This window comes from Rosa chinensis, chromosome 2, assembly GCF_002994745.2.
Source record: "Rosa chinensis cultivar Old Blush chromosome 2, RchiOBHm-V2, whole genome shotgun sequence".
In the NCBI taxonomy this organism is placed as follows: domain Eukaryota; kingdom Viridiplantae; phylum Streptophyta; class Magnoliopsida; order Rosales; family Rosaceae; genus Rosa; species Rosa chinensis.
In genome coordinates this window covers 69,900,674-69,919,828 of record NC_037089.1, presented here as the reverse complement: position 1 = coordinate 69,919,828, position 19,155 = coordinate 69,900,674, and the positions used below count along the sequence as shown (strand labels likewise).

Below are 19,155 nucleotides of genomic sequence, written 5' to 3'. Positions count from 1 at the left end.
GGTAATGAAGGAAGTCATTCCACCGCCAACAAAGCTTCGCCCAACTTGGGAAGGTCCATACAAAATTTTGGAAGTCGTTAGCCCAGGCACCTTCTACCTAATGGACAAGGATGGCGTCACAACGACCCACCCTTGGAATACCGAACACCTTCGGTATTATTACAAATAGTCATGCCGCTACCCAAGAGCATCTTGACTTAGCTAAATTTTTGTTCAATATTTAGCTAAGGGAAGCTACCCAACGGGTACTACCCCTCTTTTGTAAACGCTGATCAGTCAGCTATCAATGAAACGAGGAATTATTCAAACCATTGTTACCAAGTCTAGCACTGAGGGCAACTGGCAACGCCAGGAATCGTCAGCGGACCACGTCCGCTACGTGGTGCACTTGGACCAATTTTAATTCCTTTAATGTTTCATTGCTTGGCAACAGAAAAATCTCTACGTCAAAACTCTAGCGGTACAAACACATCATGACAAACGTCAAAACTCTGAAATTTCATTTCAGGGCTGGGACTCCCCACCCAAAGTAGTTCATTATTACAAAGTAAAAAAAAAAAAACAATAATAATAACTACGGAAGTCTCAGCTAGCTTTAGCGGTTGTCTTCAGCTTCTACGGCTTCCACAGGCGGCGGCACGATCGATCGGCTCGCCTGATCGGACCCTCGAGCTGTCGGGCTGGGAGTCTCCATTGTACCATCCGCCCGGGTGTGTGCCTCCAGAAATCCGGCACGTGACACCTCCGACGGGGTCTGCTGGGGAGTCTGTTGGGACCTTTCCGGCGGCTGGGAGCCACTTTCCCCGCTGCCCGAATGAGTACCCGCCGCAGGGGCAGGCACGGCTTCTGTCTCCGGCGGGACACTCCCGACCACCGGCACGTCGGGCTGCGACGCCTTTGCAAAGTCCATGGCGCCCTTCCGCTTCAACATGTCTATATTGGCCCGGGCCCCAGACTTCGCCGCTTCAGTCAATGTTTTTTTGTACTCCGCCGACAGCTTGAACGCTTCAACGGCGGCGGCCGCAGAGGAACTCTACTCATTTTTCAGGCGGTTAACCTCCCCATCCAGCCGATGCATCTCATCCAGTCTGGCGGCAGACTCCCGCTGCACTATAATGAGCTTCTTATCCTTAGCGGCTATCCGCTCCTGCAGCAGCGCGATCTCCTGCTCCAACTTTGAGACGCGCTCATTCCTCTCCAGATCCCGCCGGATAGCCGCATTAAGCTTGCCACGAGCGTCTGCATAGTCACACTCCGCCTTGACCAGTCCCCGCTCGACCTCCGCCAGTCTCTCATTGGCCTCCGCCAACTCCCTCTGGAGACCTCCGATTTCCTCCCTCAGCTCTCCCTCAATCGCGGGCTGCTTCGACGCCGCCTCGAACATACCATGCAACCCCGCAGATATTTGACCAAACGCCGAGCTGAAGGGCGATTGGTCAATTGCCGTCGGGCGCGATATGCCCGCCAAACCCCCGAACCCCAGCCGCTCGCACATGTGGAAAAGGAACGCCCGCTCCCCTTCTGTCATGAATGGCGCATATTCGGCAAAGGAGTCCAGCTCACTGACGGCTGCCGCCTCTCCCTCCGCCACTGCAACCTTCGACGCAGGTTGTCGTGCCTTCTTTTGTTGGCGGACTCCGATCGCCACCTCTTCTTCCTCTTCCTCGACGGGGGAGTCGGGCTGCCGGCGTTTTCTCTCCAGCGCCCGTTGCGTCCCAGCAGTGGTCCTCGTCACCCGCACCGGCGGCTCACCCCGGGACTCAGTGGCAGTCTCCGTCGGCTGCACCGTCTTCTTTTGAGGACCGCGCCGGGTGGTAGGCATCCGCTCCCGCGGCCTTGTAGCAACAATCCCCCTCCCCCCGCCGCCCGTTGGGGTATCCGCCTGCACTACCGGCAGGCCATCCTCACCCAGGTGGGAGTGGTGCGGCATCGGCAGCTCTACCGCAACCTCGGACTGGCTCAGCACCAGCGTCTCCGGGTTCACCACCGTCTGCTGGGCCGCCAGCCCCTCGGCATACATAGCCTCCAGAAAATTCTCTATCTCGGCGCGATCCATTGCCTTTTCGAAAGCGTCGCGGCTAGATTTGTTGCCGGGCGGGGTTTCTGAAAAGAAAAACACAAACACCCGTCAGTCCGGATAAATTACAAAAAAAAAGAGGTGTGGCAGAAATGTTCTCACCAATAGAACGAGTTAGCCGCAGGTCGACCAGCAATTCCCAACCGGTCAGAAGACGGAAGTCAAGCAAATTGCAGTTCCGCCAGCAGCCACGGATCCTCGCCACGCGACACTCCTCTTCGCGCGTCAGAATGTACCTCAGTCCCGCTGCACAAACACAATAATCATTAGCAAAAGGCCCATGTTTGCAAAAGTTTGAACCCGCCAGTTATTTTTAGCGGAAGCCAGTTGCCAACCTCGGATGGGCTGGAATTCCGACTTAATCTTAAACGTCGGCTCCTCCACATTCGACCTGGTATGGTACTCCCAACCATCTGTGGCGACGCAGAAGGTCCCCCGCCAGTAGGACATGGAATCCCTTAGATTCTCAATCAACTTGGGCGCTCCCTGGCGGCGGCTCAAGTTCACACACCCTCTGCAACCTTGGCGCTTCACATACACTAGCTCGTAAAAATGAAGCACTTCCGCCACGGTTGGCCCCTCGCACCCCGACAAGCGCCACAAGGAGTTCATCGCCAACATCAACCGCCACATGTTGGGACAGATCTGCCCAAGGGCAAGGCCGAACTCGCACACAAGAATTTGGAGATTGGGCACCAGCGGGAGCGTCACTCCTTGGCGGAATATGGCCTCGTGCACGGCGGCACATCCCGCTGAGAGCATCGACGCCTTCTCATCCACTGTCGGCGGGCGCAGCTTCACCGACCCCGGCAACCGGAACGTCTGCTTCATCCGGTTAACTGCGGCGACGTCCATCCGCCCACCTGCCTCGTCGACGGCGGTGCCGTCTGGGAGGTACCACGCCGATTCGGCATTTTGGCCCGGCACTTCCCCTTCGCCAGCGGAGCCGCTAGCAGCACTATTGCTCGCCAAGCGCTCATCGCGCCTAGCAGTCTCACCCGCCCTAGAGCTCTCGGGACGCGAACCACGACCCATATCTACTTCCCAGGGGATGGTCTGAAGTGGCTCAACTTCGAGCGGTTCTGGCAGTGAGGTTCCTGCAGGGGCAGACGGACGCAACGAGTCAATAAAGGTCATATCCGCCGCGCTGAACGACACGTCAGACCCGGAATCCTCACTGCTCGAAATCTCTATGACGTTGGCCATCCCAAACCCTAAAACCCACATCAGTTAGCACAAATACGGATCTAACCTACTCTCACATAAGATTTAGCCAAAGACATCAAGAACAGTTACCCACAAAAATACCAAAACAAAAACAACCCCACACTCAACCCAGATTGAACCGCCTAGCAAAACCCAAAACCCCAACTCTCTGTCAAACACCATAACCTCCCTCAAATCTCTCCCTACACCCTCCGAGAATAACACAGAAGCAATCTCACACCATTAACAGAAATACCAAAACCCAGAAACCACCATTGCAGATTCAATGAAACAGGAAAAGGATCCGAAATACCAACCTCACGTCGCAAACTTTGGAGTGCAACTCGTCTTCACTGACAGGTTTCCTTCTCTCCGGTCCGACTACTCCACGCAAACTCGAGGATCTCCTTCGCAATTCGCAGACGAACAAGGCTCGAAGGAGGCAACTCAGATTTGAAGATTTTCCAGAAGTGTCGAAACTCGCTCAGTTCCCCCCCTTTTTATGTCAACATCAAACAATCCTGCGCCGTCCGCTACAAAACGACATCACGTAACAACCGTACACGTGCCCCACGTCTTTACTAACTCCCTGGGTTAGCCAAGGCGTCGCCTCGGTTACGAAATCTATCATTACTCACATTAATGACGAGAAGACGGCTAGGCTTAGCAGGTAAACCTCCACACGCTAACCCTCTAGGAGTTGGCCACGTGTCAACCATCGTCTTCTTCAGCTTCCAAGGGAAGTCACCACTTGAGAAGAAACTCCAAGTGACGGATTCTCCGCTGAGCAAAACCCCGCCAGCGGACCTTCACTTGCCATTCTCCAAGTGACGGATTCTCCGCTGAGCGAAACCCCGCCAGCGAGTCTTCACTTGTCGTCCAAGTAACGGAGTCTCCGCTGAGCGAAACGCCGCCAGCGGATCTTCACTTGTCGTCCAAGTGACGGAGTCTCCGCTGAGCGAAACCCCGCCAGCGGACCTTCACTTGCCACTCTCCAAGTAACGGAGTCTCCGCTGAGCGAAACCCCGCCAGCGGAACGTTTCTTGTCACCATCGAAGTCTCCACCGGAACTTCCCTCGTCATTCGGTAAACGGGGCGCCCTCCGCTACGCAGCACACCGCTGACGGACCCCCTTTCTCGTCTGACAAGCTGCGTACTTTATTCAGCGCAATACCGCTCAATAAAATACCACCAAGCACGTCTACTTGACGCTACTTCCTGCTACATCTAGCAGGGGGACCTCCGCCAGCGGCGGATCCCGAGGCCACGCCTCTCTGACAACCCCGCCACGCGGAGTTACGGTCAGAATGTCCTTACGGGACACGGGGACTAGTCAACAGTCTACGACAGCCCTGATCAGGTACGTTGACCCCCGTCACTTGGGTGCTAAGATTGGGCTCGCAACCCAACACCCTCTGCTCCGTGCAGCGCTGCTCCGTGCAGCTCCCCCTCAACAAACAATAACAGCGACCATCCGGAGGTCCATCTTAGCCGGGGAGTGGGGGACTCCCTGGGGGGCCTAGCAGGGGCCCACCCGAAAGGGCACAAAGCGTTTGCTCAATAAACCCATGGTCGACAACGCACTGACGCTAATTATGCTTCTGCAAAGTCTAGCGGAAGAAACGCTTCAAACCGCCGATCAACTCCCCAACCAAGATTGCCCTCCTTGACTGGGGATTTGGGGGACTTGTACATACATGTGCATTTGCAAGCATAATTAGCTATAATGAGCCACGCTCATTGTACCGCCAGGGGTACCAACGCCCACCATATAGGTGACTGGCGTAAAGACAGCTGGCCAGGTTACCGCCTGAGCCCCGGAGCGACCCCAAAGCACCGTTGACGCGCCGCCACGCGCCGTGTCAAGATAGCATCAGAAGCTACTGAAACTGGGAACTGAAGCACATCAGTCCCACATCGAAAACAAGGAGAAGATCATCCTCTTCCTCACCTATAAAAGGTCCTCTCCTCTCTCCTCATTTATGACGCATTGAATACTTACTTGCTGTTATTCTGTCAACATAAATACATTGACTAACTTAGGCATCGGAGAGTTGAAGGCCGCCCGGCGCGGTCTCCCTCTGACGCCCGTTGTATTTCGTTTGACAGGTAACGGGAGCTACGTTAACAAGTGCAAGTATCGATCCGCCCATCGGATCAGCGTTAAACTAAGGTCCAGCTACCGCTAGACTTTTAGACATTAACACGTGCTCAACCTGATGAGGTGCAGTGTGGGGCGTTATATATCTTACCTACCGTCGACCCATTAGGCCAGCCTAGTAGTTCATTGGTATGTAAGGTTGGTCATAATCCCTTGAACTGATACCACACTTTAAAAAAAAAAAAAAATTGAAAAAGGCATATGCAATTGGACTCAACCCATCATAGGCGCATAGCATCAACATGGTTTTCTTGTAATCCTATGATCCTCCACGAAGGATTTGTTGGCACTTTAGAATTGAGACAAAAGCAACCTGCGGTTCTTGCTACTAGAAAGTTGATTATAGGTCCTAGAATATTTGTAACCACGTGAAGATTGGAGTACAAATTTCTTCTTCCGAAATACCTAACAACCCACCGAGTAATGGCGAGATGAACAAAAACATCGAGGCTACCAAGATCTACCACAATGGAAACTGTGAGAGAGTTACTGCTGATGTCAAACGAGCAGACAATTCATCCACCATCGCACTGCGTTGGGAGATGTTAGGTCTCGTTTGCTATAGAGAAAGCCTAGCAGAGGAGGCGGCCTTGATAAGCACCACTTACTCGTAATTTTGGTGTGAAACAAATCTCTTTAAATATACATTTGTAACTTGCATTGTTGTGTTAAGAAATGTCCAACTTTTTACGACGTACGTTGAGCTCAAATTGTACACATTAATACCAAAGTGTTGAAAATGATCATAAAAACGCAACAAAATCGTCACACTGACTGAATCCAACTGTGGAAGTTTGTGATTTTCTATGGCGTACCTTGCATATTTGGATTGACGTAAAAATTTTGATATCCAAGGTCGTTGAAAATCAAGTAAATAGATAAAGTAATGCAGCATGCCAAATACGAACGTGAAGGATAATATATCTTTGACGTTTTCTCTTTGGAAGTGCTAGATGCTGATGTTTTCAATTTGTGCTGCTTGTTCAGTTTCCAAAAGCTGGGAGAGCTAAAAGCCTAAAAGAAGGAGAAGATTTAGAGCTGGAATCATAATCATGTTTGTTGCGATTTGACGTATTCTGCTAGCTATGGGTCACAACTAAAAGCAGTAGGGTCATTTGAGCACCCTGAAATCATAGGTAAATTATCAAGCACACATGTCATAAGCAATAACCACAAACATGCAATATGACATCTCATCAATTGTACTCTTGACTTCTTTGGTTTTACAAACATCCAGTCAAAGAAGGATAAACGTTTTACAAAATTTAGATTTTTGATCCCCGATAAAAGCAGTCAACAATAGAGTTAAGTACTTTAGTCATTATAAACGTTTTAATCCGTCGGTCTAATAATTTATCATGTCATAATTACAAACACACTTTATAGAGTTGATTTTAGATTTTTAATCTCTGATACAAGCAGTCAGCAATAGTGTTAAGTACTTTAGTCATTATAACGTTTTAATCCATCGATTCAATGGTTAGTTTTTTTTTTTTTTTTGAGAATGATCAGTTCAATAGTTTATCATGTCATAATTACAAAAACACACTCTACAGAGTTAATTTTAGATATTTGATCCCTGATAAAAACAGTCAGCAATAGTGTTAAGTACTTTAGTCATTATAAACGTTTTAATCATTCGGTCCAATAGTTTATCATGTCATAATTACAAACAAACTCTGCAGACTTAATTTTATCACGAAAGAAATCAATTTCTTGTGCATTTTTATAAACTCATAAGAGAACCAGTAAATAACTAAAGAAACGATACAAAAACCCTAGATGCTAGAGAGTAACGGCGAAAGCAAATCAATGATTTTGTTTCAGTGAGCACATACGTTAGTTATGTTTCTTATTCCTCATGGTGTGGATCTCTTCTCCTTTGTGCGTCTCATGCGTAGCTTCTACTTACACGTTCAATGCATTTTCTAATGTAGGCATTACACAATTTATTTTCTAAGCTTTCCTTTAAGATCAACCCTTATTAATTATTTTATTAATCCCTATCACACATTGTGTGGAGAAAGACTTATGTACGGTACCCGCACCACGTGGCAGTGGGGCTGTCCAATCAGTGTTCAAGTAGGAGGTATTTTACATTAAAAATCAGAGGCATTTTCGGAAAGATGGTAAAATTCATTTGTTCTGATTGGAGGGTGGTGCAGCAGTCCGTATGCAATAATTTCTCTATGTGAAAGCTATACTTCATGCGTGGCAATAAGAAACTAATTCATACATAAAATATTAGTATAAACTATAAGGTGGACCTTTAAATCTCTTGATAATGACGTTTATGCCAAAGTATTCATTTTATAATTTACTGAGATAATGTAGCTATTTATTTTTGATCGTAGTGTTTGCACATAGGACTTCCATTGCCATTTATTTTCACTTGACAGGATCCTCCACTAAGAATAGATCACAGGGTAGATGAAAGATATGGAGTTTGTTTTCCTTGTTTTTGTTTAGTCATAAAAAAACAAAAATCCAGTTATGAATAAGCAAGAAGAAAGAGGAAACTGGCAAAATGACAAGCCGTGTCAAAATACAAGTTTGAAACATACAATACGTATACGTTGCAATGTATTAAAATTTAAAAATTGAGCAGTATAATGAAAACAACCTTAAAAGATAGGGAATTAAAACCGAGCAAGCTCTTATTAATTTAAATAATATTAAAGACATATTTAAAATCACATGCATTATATTCACTATAAATTTTCAACCAAATTAACTAAAATAGCACCCAAATTGCACCATTTACAAAGCAAAGTGGTGCAATAATGTTACCATATGCTGAACTGGTAACAGGAATTGAATTCGGTTAATCTTGTCAACAAGACAAAGACAATTTCCTGATAGAGATTAAACAAATTAAGACGTACGACTACGACTACGACTACGACTACGAGTCTACGACTACCACCACCACAATCAAACACAGTTTATACGTACATCGAATCCGGATCGATCTGCAACCCCACGTATCAAATATCAGTCACCATCTTCAACCCTAAGTCCCTAACCGACCCGAATTACAAGAGATAATGATAAAAATGTCAGTAATCAAATAATAATAATAAACACAGAAGTGGGTAAACATCACTGTACTCATTTAAGTTTGCTTAATCTCCTGCCTGAGCTAAAAAGAGAAGGAGAAGGAGAAAAAAGAAGAAGGATGATAACCATCATCGGTGACTGCTCACCAGACCCTCACCGCCGACCGCGTTTTGTGGACCTGTGATTTAGAACCCTAACGCCTTTTCCGCTCACATGCAATCGAAAACGACGTGCGTTCGTTGCGTTGAGGGGTCAGTTTTCCACCCACGTGTTACAAGTGCAAAAGTATCTTTCTGCTTTCCTTTTTTTTTTTTTTTTTAAGTAAATAAAAAATAAAATATCTGGGGCTTTCTTCTCGTGCATGGTGGGTGCCCCAATAATTAAGGGTGCCAGAACCTAGGCTTTTGGCTCTGAGCTTGTGTACTGTACTGGTGTTTTAAATTTTTACTTTACAGAGAAGGTTCCAGACACCAATCATTGGAGTATAGACTCAACTGAGATTCTCAATTCTGTTCTACCAAATAGAGAAAGAACCACGCACATAGAGCTGGTACAGCACATTAATGGGCTGTTGTTGTTTGTTATTAATGGGCTGGTACAGCATATTAATGGGCTGGTGTTGTTTATTATTCGTGCAGGCCCAGAATCAGATTTGGTATGCAATATGTTCCGGCTCAATTCCGATTGGTTTTGCATCGGTGCTTCAAGCAGAGGCTATCGGGTTAAAAACAGGATTACTTTGGATTGATCAAGTTTAAATTTAAAATATTCAAGTAGACTGCAACTCCTAATTGCTAATCAAGAGGATCAATTAGGTATGTCTTGGCGAGTCTCGACTATTTTAGTAGACATTCATCATCTTTTTCTCTAAATTCTTCAATATTTCTTTCACTCATGTTATTCACGAGGCATAGCACATCTGTGCAGGCCCAAAATCAGATTTGGTAGTGCAATATGTGCCGGCTCAATTCCGATTGGTTTTGCATCGGTGCTTCAAGGCTAACATTGCTTCAAGCAGAGGCTATCGGGTTATAGATTATCTAGGTCATAGATTATTTAAGAATAGCACTTGGGCCCCATTTAGATGGCAGAAAATCATGATATGAAATGAGAATTAATTTCATTTTCCATTCAGATATGCAGTTTGGTTGTAATTAGAGATTAGAAAGGAAATAAAAAATGAGATCTGACTGGAAATTGACTTCCTCATAAAGCCTTAATATAATTACCTAGTCAGAGGTTGTATTCTTATTCCATTTCCCATTGTCAAAGTCAAATTCAAATTCCATTAATTATCCCTTTCTAAAAATTTATATTAGAAAATTAGATATAAATAACAGACCAAATATTGAAAAACAGAAAACCCACATTGTATAAGATTTAAACAAATAAGGACATGGAGCTCACGTGCAAAACAAGTACATCAGGTCTGCTTCTGAATTTTTATGTAAAATTACCAAAATTTTCATTTTTTTCAAAAATTTGCATTGATACCATTGAGGATCAGTTAACCTCAAACACATTATCGTCCCCGAACATAGAGTTCATCGCTGTTACTATAAAGTTTAACCCAAAATTTTTGGGATATGAGAAAGCATCAGCAATGTCATTGAGCAATGGACTACCCAGGTCTATTGCCCGATCATTCTTCAGGTGAGTCATCTTCTTCAGCTTACTACTCTCTGAGACTCGGGATTTGCGGTAAAGCTTTGGTACTAAATGTCTTCAATGACAGAGATGTAGGCCTACAAAGATGGATGATTGTGGGGCGGGTCTAAGACGGATGACGACATGGGTTTGGGAAAGGAAAGAGGAGGCAGTGAGGTTGGGGGAGATTTTGAGGCCGATATTGGTTAACAAAGAGGACGTCCATGGAGTCTGGTTTGGGGGGGGGGGGGGGGGAGATGATAAAGAAACTCACCATCCCTACTCTCGACTCATATTAATTATGCAGCCCAAATGCTAATTTAAACGATAAGATCTTTCTTCAACCATTTACTAGGGAGCTGTGCTCTTTTTTATATTTTTGGTTACAGGATGGTCTAAAAAGACTTGGGAATTGTGCTCTGTCACAGTAGCTTTGAGCCATTATTATTGAGTCATTTCTCTTAGCCATTATTATTGAAACTAAATATCTTATTATTGAGCCATTTCTATTTGCTTAATGTTTGATGTTGCAATTAACTAATCATATACTTGGGAAACTTGGTTCTGATGCCACTTTATTGTTTTTTCTTCTTCTATAATTCGAGATGAAACCTTCATTCACTGGTGCCAAAGGCAATAATAGCAGTGCATAAATGCTATTTTTGTGGTTTGAAACATAGTCAGACAACAGCACACTAATTATAAGGAAACTCACCATCCCTACTCTCGACTCATATTAATTATGCAGCCCAAATGCTAATTTAAACGATAAGATCTTTCTTCAACCATTTACTAGGGAGCTGTGCTCTTTTTTATATTTTTGGTTACAGGATGGTCTAAAAAGACTTGGGAATTGTGCTCTGTCACAGTAGCTTTGAGCCATTATTATTGAGTCATTTCTCTTAGCCATTATTATTGAAACTAAATATCTTATTATTGAGCCATTTCTATTTGCTTAATGTTTGATGTTGCAATTAACTAATCATATACTTGGGAAACTTGGTTCTGATGCCACTTTATTGTTTTTTCTTCTTCTATAATTCGAGATGAAACCTTCATTCACTGGTGCCAAAGGCAATAATAGCAGTGCATAAATGCTATTTTTGTGGTTTGAAACATAGTCAGACAACAGCACACCACAAGAAAAGTACTAGTCTTTTTATTCAGATGACTTATTTATGTCATTTTAATAAAAAAGAAACAATAGAACATAATAAACATATGTTGTCTACAATAGATTCACACAACAAAATCTAGCCAAGATAGTTCAAATCTCTATATATTCACACCACAGATTTCTGTCGTCTTAATTGAATACATATGATAGATTTTTATGAAAATATGTTGTGCAGAATCCTTTATAACAACACACTACACCATAGATTTTCATCTATAGCGTTCGAAAAACGCTATGGTAGGATTCAATAGCGTTTTAGTAAACGCTATGTCTGCCCGAGCTATAATAGGTACAGGGTCAGTCATAGCGTTTTTAGAAACGCTATAATAAGTTTGATATTGATAGCGTTTTTGAAGCGCTATTGCTTGACCTCTAATAGCGTTTGAAAAATGCTACAGTTGAGTTAATAATAGCATTTTCTAAGCGCTGTTGTTTGGCCTATCATAGCATTTAACAAATGCTATTGTTTTGGTTTCCACAGCATTTCTCAAGTGCTATCAATTGACCTCTTTTGGTGATAGTAAACGCTATTGTTCAGTTTTCTGTAGCAGTTATCTAGTGCTATCAAATGAAAATTCATAACGCATTTACATATCCTATTTCATAGAATTTAAGAAACATTGTCATTGTCTGGACATTAATTTTATGCTGGCTGGTACAAAATTTCATATAAAGCATGAAGAAAATACAAAAATAAATGTCAATCATCTCATCAATACTCAAACTTCATATATGAATTTCAAATACAATTCAATAAAATTATCTCCAAAACTAGCAGTTGATCAATTTGCATAACTAATCTAAGGAAAAGATAAATAGGTACTACAATGTCTCAATCAAAAAGTACTTGTGCGCAGCTCCTAGCATTCATGACCACATTAGTCCATTACTAGCTTCTAACCTTCATATATAGCTCTCTTAGCATCTTTGAACTGTCACAAAATAAGAAATAAAAAGCAAAGGCAATCAAACAAGTAATCATTATTCATTAACTTAGTTTCCTACAACAACTTACTGAGAACCAAGTAGCTAGAGAAATTTTGTCAATGTTAACAAATTATTTGGGAAAAAATATAATCATATATATAGGAGTTTAAATGCATAGCATTGGGAAAAAATATAATCATATGATGGCCTCCAAAGAGATGCAATTGGGACTTTCAGTGTATCTACCCAAACTCTCATAGCATTAGGATCGAAGGGAACAAAATGAACAAGCTTATTTGGATCACTTGAGGACCAACGTCCTTCAGCAACTATTTGTCCCGATCCACTAACATCCAATTACTTGCACCCTTTCTTTGATTTGGAGTTCACACTACTGTTTTCACAAAATTCCATGCTCCTTTCTCATACTCGGGATCAGCTCTATGATCAAACAGAACAGAAAAACAAAAAAACAAAAAACTGTTGTTCTATATAATTCAAGTTTTCAGATTCTATATTATCCAAGTACAAGATGCAACCTTTATCCAGCATCATATATTCATGTAATTTGTAGGCAAGCAAATTCTAAAATTCAAACAACTATTTATGAGTTATGGAAGTGCATAAAATTTGAACAAGCAATTTATGAAAGTTAAGCAAACTATTCATTGTGGAATTACATATAGCATCTGAGGTACATGCATAAATTAAAATCTATAAACATATTTATCATGCATGTATAGAATCTGGAAACAAGTGAGACAACAGGATGTTCTCAAGAGAGGGGAGGGGAAGGGGGGGGGGGGGCAACTTACCACTTGTGTTGAGAAACCAATTTCAAACTAGCTCTGCCACACGAACCTATTGTCCTTGAATATCCTAGAAGCAATGTTGAGATTTAATTAAGTAACAAATAATAAATCTAAAGTGTTAAGAAATTATGAGGTGTGTGAACATATATCAGACTAAGAAAGAAGTAGCATTATAGAAAGAAAGAAAGAACAAAAAAGAGTCTAACTGAGAAAACATTCAAGGGGTGTGTAAACAACAAAATAGGAATATGATAGAAGAGAAAGTTACTCAAATAGCTATGAACACACACATACCAGATCCAAGCTCGGAAAATGTACTGAGACAGTAGAAAGATACTCAAATAGCTATGAACGCACACATACTCGCACAAAAGCACAACCATTGAAGTTGCAGCTTCCGTACCTAATTGAAGCACAATCATCTCTAAGTTGATACAGAACAGTTATCTGATGGTAAAACCCAAACTCCTAAGTTTAACAATATTCAATGAGCATGTAAGGAGTAGGTCCACATGCGATCCCACTCTTTTGTATGTAATGTGCCAAAGTACACATAATGATCTAGTTATCCAGAATGCAATAGAAAGATCTTTCAATTTGAAGGTATCCAACGTCGGACAAACGGGACAATTTAGTTGTGGCTAAAAGCCAATACCCACTGCAGTCGGTCCCTAATAGAGCCATGATAGCCATGAAATTAAATCTAATTATGGCCATAGACCTGATTACTACTGGTGAGAATCACTATCTATTATTATAATCTCATCTACATCCAAGGGTGGATTCAAGATGAAAAGGGCGGACAATTGCCCTTAGCTCTCTTACATTGCAGCTCACCACTCTGTAAAAGTATCATGAATATTAACCAATTACAACTGAAATTAACAAAAAACAAGAAATAAAAACATAGATCTACTATTGATAGGAAGGGCTTTATAGGAAGTGTCCCTTAACAATTTCACGAGTATATAGATCCCTTGCTCCATCCTCCTCCTGTACTTATTTGATTCTATCTTAAAAATAACAATAAAAATAAAAAAGAGGTTTAGTTACAAGTAAAATAAACATTCTTTTTCACCTTGTATTATCTGGAGTTTTGAGAGTTGAGAAGTACCTCTGTTGCTTACAAGCTCAGCTCACAACCCACCAGCGCTAGCATGGTTAATCTCCTGCTGCAAAAAACATTTGAATACATCCAGAATCAATACACCGGCCATTGAACAAGCAACCACAATGTAACTCCTGTAAACGATTTAAATAGTAGTGAACGTTCCACTAAAATTAAGCAATAAATCAGTGAGGACATACCAACACACAGAATAAGCAAAAGTCAAAAATAAGCAAGAGAAAGCTGTTCGAACAGAAATCGATCATGACCAAACGAAATGAAAGGAAATGAACCTCGAAGAAAATTCCAAAGACAGTTGGAGATATTGGTCGTCCGGATAATTAAGAAGCATCAACAAGCAACTCTGCTGTCTAGTTTGAGAAAGAGCAGAGAGTCCCCTCAAATCACCTTGCTCAATCAGATCTGCAAAAACAATTAACAAATAACTTTCACAAACCAGTACAAACACGAAATCAAAGCACCCAATCTTCAAGAGGCGGAAAAAACCATCAAAGAAATCAAGGGAAACAAAAACCCACATACTGCTTCTGCTTCTTTCCACAGAAGCTCTCATAGTTAATCACCAAGCTTAAACCAAAACAAAAGGCCAAACAATAATGAGAAGCAAAAGCATCATTAGACCAGAACAGTAAGGAAAACAGATAACTATATATATATATATATATGGACATCTTGAATATACTAAGAGAGCAACTTTCGAAAACTTACCTTGCATCATTATATTTTGGGTGCCCAAAGAAAACCCAGCAAGTATGTACCTAAAAGAAATTCACATTATCATATACAACAAGAATTCAAGATACCCACTCCACTAGGTCAATACAATATAATGAAGAACTTGAGAAAAGTCAGAATAAGTGCATGCAAATTGCATTCTTGATTACACTTAAAATGCAATACACCTTGATAAATGAAGAATGAACCAAGAAACCAACACAGCCAAGCGAACGTTTCAAGGCATTGTGGAGTAAGGTGAGACGAAGATAAGTAGAAAACTACTTTGCTGGTTTCAATTCAATTAGTCAAAATAAAAAATAAAGAAAACATATGACAAGATCAAGATAGTCGAAGAAAACTATTATGAGATAAAAACCAAATACGTAGCTTGTGTTCCATGGGGAGAAGGAAATAAGACCCACTCTCAATTTGCAACAGAATAACAAAATTCACAATCATTAAGGATTTGTGTTGGTTTATTCATTACAACAGTAATCAGGATTCTAAAATCCAAATCTATTAGATTTTTCCAAGCGTCCAAAGCGATTACAGAGAAAAACCCCCAAATATTTATGTAGATGCTTCAAGGGTTTTGATATAGAAATTGGAACAACCCAAAATTGAACATAACCCCGCAAGGTTAGTTGAAAAGTTGAAGGTACAAAAACCTAAATTAATCTCCAGCTATTAGGTATTTCAGTATTGAGATTCTTAAAAATCCTTGACTAAGCGGCATAGGGTCTTTCAAACATATAGAAGAGGGAATAGCAAGGCAATGAGATGTGAGAGAAGAAGTTTACCAGATGGGACTTATAGGCTGGGCTTCAGATCTGGATGATCGAACAAATACAGGATAGGAAAGAAGTGGGAGAGGCGTTTTTATTTCCTTGAGAGTTGTTTTTTTTTTCCTCGCTTGTGTTCTGATTTTTAACATTCCTTATCCTTATAATTTTGTGCGAGTACTAATTTTATTTAAAATTCAAGTGATCCCGCTCGCACAAAAGTAAGTCCCCGCTTTAATTTTCATGAGGCGCCAACAGATCCGCGTGTAATCAAATATAGTCATAGCGATTCTTACTCTTTTGTAGCGTTTGTGACTTTGACCCGTAGTCAAACTGGTCGATTATAGCACTTCGTGAAAAAACGCTATCGTGAAATGCTATTAATAAGGAAAGTTCTTGTAGTGACATATAATTGTCGTTTTGTTACATCTGGAACCACAGAATGTCACATTTTGGCATATCTCGACATAATCAGACAACAGATTATTGGCCTGTCTCTGTTGTTTGAGTGAAATATAGACCATGAGTTATATTTATCGTCAGAAAACCTACGAGACATCAGGCCAATAGACAACAGAAAATTTCTAAATCAGACCACGGTCATCGGCTGTTGTCTGATGACTTTGGTGACATAGTGAATATACAAGATTAATCAATGATAGACCAATAAACCAATAAACAACCAAAATTCAAGAAACATATTAATAAACACAAATATCATAAATTACATCATGTCTAGGGCTGAAAGCAGCCCCTAACTATGGAAAACTATTAGCAAGACATAAAAGAAATAAAATAAAACAAGAAAAGAGAGGAAGGAGAGGATGGCGGCAATGGATTGATGTTGTGCGTCCAAAGATGTCTACCATGATGCCCTACACTCCTTTTTATGTAGTTATTGCGTCAAGACTTCTTCTCCTCCAAGAATTAAGAAATTTTATCTCTAATTAAAGAAGGACTTTTAATTCTTCTTCCCCTATAGCTCTAGGAGACAATATTTCATTCTTTAAACTCAGATTCGCGTGCAGCCTAACCTCCTTGTACTAAATCAGTTATAACTTCTTCTAGAAAAATGATATTCACGAAATGTAAAAAGCTTTGGAAACTAGACATCCGAGGCTTTCTTTCAATATAAAGATCATTATCTGGATCATCCTGAGTTGCTCTCAGTATTCTGTCGAAATTGACTGATCTGCACAGGAAAATTTGCTGATTTTGGCTTTCAATCCCTCTTTTGCTTCTTTTCTTCTCCTTTGCTCTAAAATACCTTCAAAACATATAAAAAAAGTAAATAACTAGAAAATATCCAGAACTAACAATGAAAATATAAAGGAATTTGATATAATTAATATACAATTACGCTCCTATCAAATACCTCCACACTTAGACTTTGCTAGTCCCTAGCAAACAAAAGAAACTAAACTAAACCAAGGACACCGACCTAATGTCTTCCAAACATCCTAGAGAACATATAATGCCCACACATATGATGAACAAGAATCAAGCAATCCTATATCAAATCACAACTTCACTTAAAAGTTAATTTATTTTGATAACCATTATGCTCAAAATTTAATGCAAAGATAATCAAACAAATGCAACAAAAGAATCCCAACCTCCTCAAGTTTCGAACAAGTGTCAACTCAATTTCTCACAAGGATGCACTCAATTTCTTTTCTCTCATGATTTTCTAACTATAGTGTAAGCTTATATTTTCACTCAAGTTATATGTGACATGAATGATCTATAAAGGCAAACAAATATCTCACATATGATAACAAGAAAGAAAAGTTTTTTTTTTTTTTTTTTCTGAAAATATTTTTCAATAAAGATCTCATGAAAGACACCAACTACTTGTACAGATGGACCTAAACCATATGCTCACTCCCACACGCAAATCTCCACAGATCAATCGTCGTCTCCAATGATCAGATAGGTCTTCGATGAAGGTTGTAATGGGGCCATGGGTGTAGGTTTAAAGAAAGAAATGACGGGAAATACCAAAGATTCCAAAAACCTAGTAAGCATGTTGTGAAGTAAGAGATAAACAATATTTGAAGTCCTCAAGGTATTACGTCTAAAACATTTATGAAGTAGGACAAAGGCCAGATTCTTCATGTTGGGCCTTCACTTCTAAACAAACTCCTTTTCACTTAGGGAATTAGATCCGAACTGTATTTTTTTTTAATGTCGAATACTTTCTTCTTCTTTTTTTTTTTTCCACGGCAATATATATATTTTTTGGATTAAATATTATTTACTCTTATACTTATAGGGTTTCATCGTTTCAGTCCCTGACCTTCGAATTTCACCTAAAAAGTCCCTGAACTCTCAATTTCCTCCCAATTGGTCACTGCAGTCAAAATTTTCTGTTAAAGTTGCTGAAATGTCTATTATGCCCTCACTTAATTTTTTTTTCTCTCTTTTTTTTATTTTTTTTATTTCACCTCTTGAAGGTCTGTGGATTGGAACCATCTTGATGAGGAGATGAATAGAAAGAGCCGAGAGAGCCGGAAGAAGAAGAGGTAAAAAAAAAAAAGAGGAAGAGATTTTTTTTTATTTAAAAAAAAAGTAGTTGAGGGTATAATAGACTTTTTAGGGAAAAATAACGGAGTTTTTGACAGATGCTTGACGGCAGGGACCAATTGGGAGGAAATTGAGAGTTTAGGGACTTTTTAGGTGAAATTCAAAGGTCAGGGATTGAAACGATGAAACCCTATAAGTATAGGGAGTAAACATTATTTAATTCCCCCACGTTTGCTCTTTACAGCAATCACCTTGAACGAAAACATCTCATGAATATAGCTCCACTAAATCTTTAGAATAAGGGTAAAGGAAAAATTATACTAAGCTCAAGGTTAAGGATTATGTGAGTGATGAAAGAAAAGGATAAATGTAGGCTCAAAGGGGTTAACACATCTTGTGTGCATAAAAGGGACACATGTTAATTTGGCAATGGTTGTGATTCCTAGTGCCTTCTTCCTTTCAAAGGTTCAAGCTTAAATTGATAAAAGTTTCGACAGGCATAAGAGTGAGTTTTAGTAATCTCTATAGTTCATTAAAGAGCTACGACAAGTAGTCAATCAAGATGAAAGAATAATGAGATCAACAAATTCCACACCAAGAAAATAAGATATTTAAACGCTCAAAACCTCACAAAGGTTCAAATTAAATTTAGCTCATCCTAGCATGCATCAATTAAATTTCAATCATTACACCAATCTAACTATCAATGCAGGACAAGTTAAGCATAATAATCATAAAAATCTATTAACAATTACTTGAAATCATGAATCAATACATGCTTGCAATCATCTTATGACCATAATATTTATCCGAAAAAAAGTTCACGTTCATCATAGTGTTGGAAGACTCCTAAGATTCAACAGAAAATAAACCAAACATAGGCCTTATATATATATATATATATATATATATATATCAAAAACAAAAAACTAAC

The 19,155-nt window shown here is 40.7% G+C and overlaps 1 protein-coding gene and 1 long non-coding RNA gene across 27 annotated transcripts; one reads left to right on the top strand and one right to left on the bottom strand.

The window, feature by feature from the left end:
* Positions 1 to 10,034: 10,034 nt before the first annotated feature.
* LOC121051184 lies at positions 10,035 to 10,662 on the top strand. Its single transcript, XR_005805331.1, has 2 exons — positions 10,035 to 10,157; positions 10,240 to 10,662. It is a non-coding gene; the product is annotated as an uncharacterized LOC121051184 (long non-coding RNA).
* A 1,300-nt stretch (positions 10,663 to 11,962) lies between these two features.
* LOC112190607 lies at positions 11,963 to 15,912 on the bottom strand. Of its 26 annotated transcripts, none has more exons than XR_005805423.1 (8): positions 15,714 to 15,862; positions 14,905 to 14,954; positions 14,719 to 14,763; positions 14,469 to 14,598; positions 14,146 to 14,239; positions 13,362 to 13,470; positions 13,071 to 13,134; positions 11,963 to 12,260 (listed from the first exon to the last, which is right to left on the bottom strand). XR_005805423.1 is itself a non-coding variant. In XM_040513454.1 (6 exons), exons 1-5 carry the CDS (start codon positions 15,845 to 15,847, stop codon positions 14,204 to 14,206), a joined length of 429 nt encoding a protein of 142 aa, XP_040369388.1. In that variant the 5' UTR covers positions 15,848 to 15,912; the 3' UTR covers positions 11,963 to 12,260; positions 13,071 to 14,203. The 26 variants fall into 26 exon arrangements, 6 of the variants coding, with proteins under 6 accessions (XP_040369388.1, XP_040369391.1, XP_040369390.1 ...); XR_005805422.1 differs by having other exon boundaries at positions 14,182 to 14,239; XR_005805414.1 differs by having other exon boundaries at positions 13,362 to 14,239.
* Between the last annotated feature and the right edge of the window lie 3,243 nt (positions 15,913 to 19,155).

Excerpts from the sequence above, each read along its gene's own strand:
- LOC112190607 (XM_040513454.1), bottom strand. The coding sequence starts at position 15,847 with ATGTTAAAAATCAGAACACAAGCGAGGAAAAAAAAAACAACTCTCAAG. Across the intron at positions 14,955-15,713 it reads CAGCCTATAAGTCCCATCTG|GTACATACTTGCTGGGTTTT; the intron begins GTAAACTTCTTC and ends AATTTCTTTTAG. Across the intron at positions 14,310-14,468 it reads TCTTTGGAATTTTCTTCGAG|GAGTTACATTGTGGTTGCTT; the intron begins GTTCATTTCCTT and ends AATCGTTTACAG.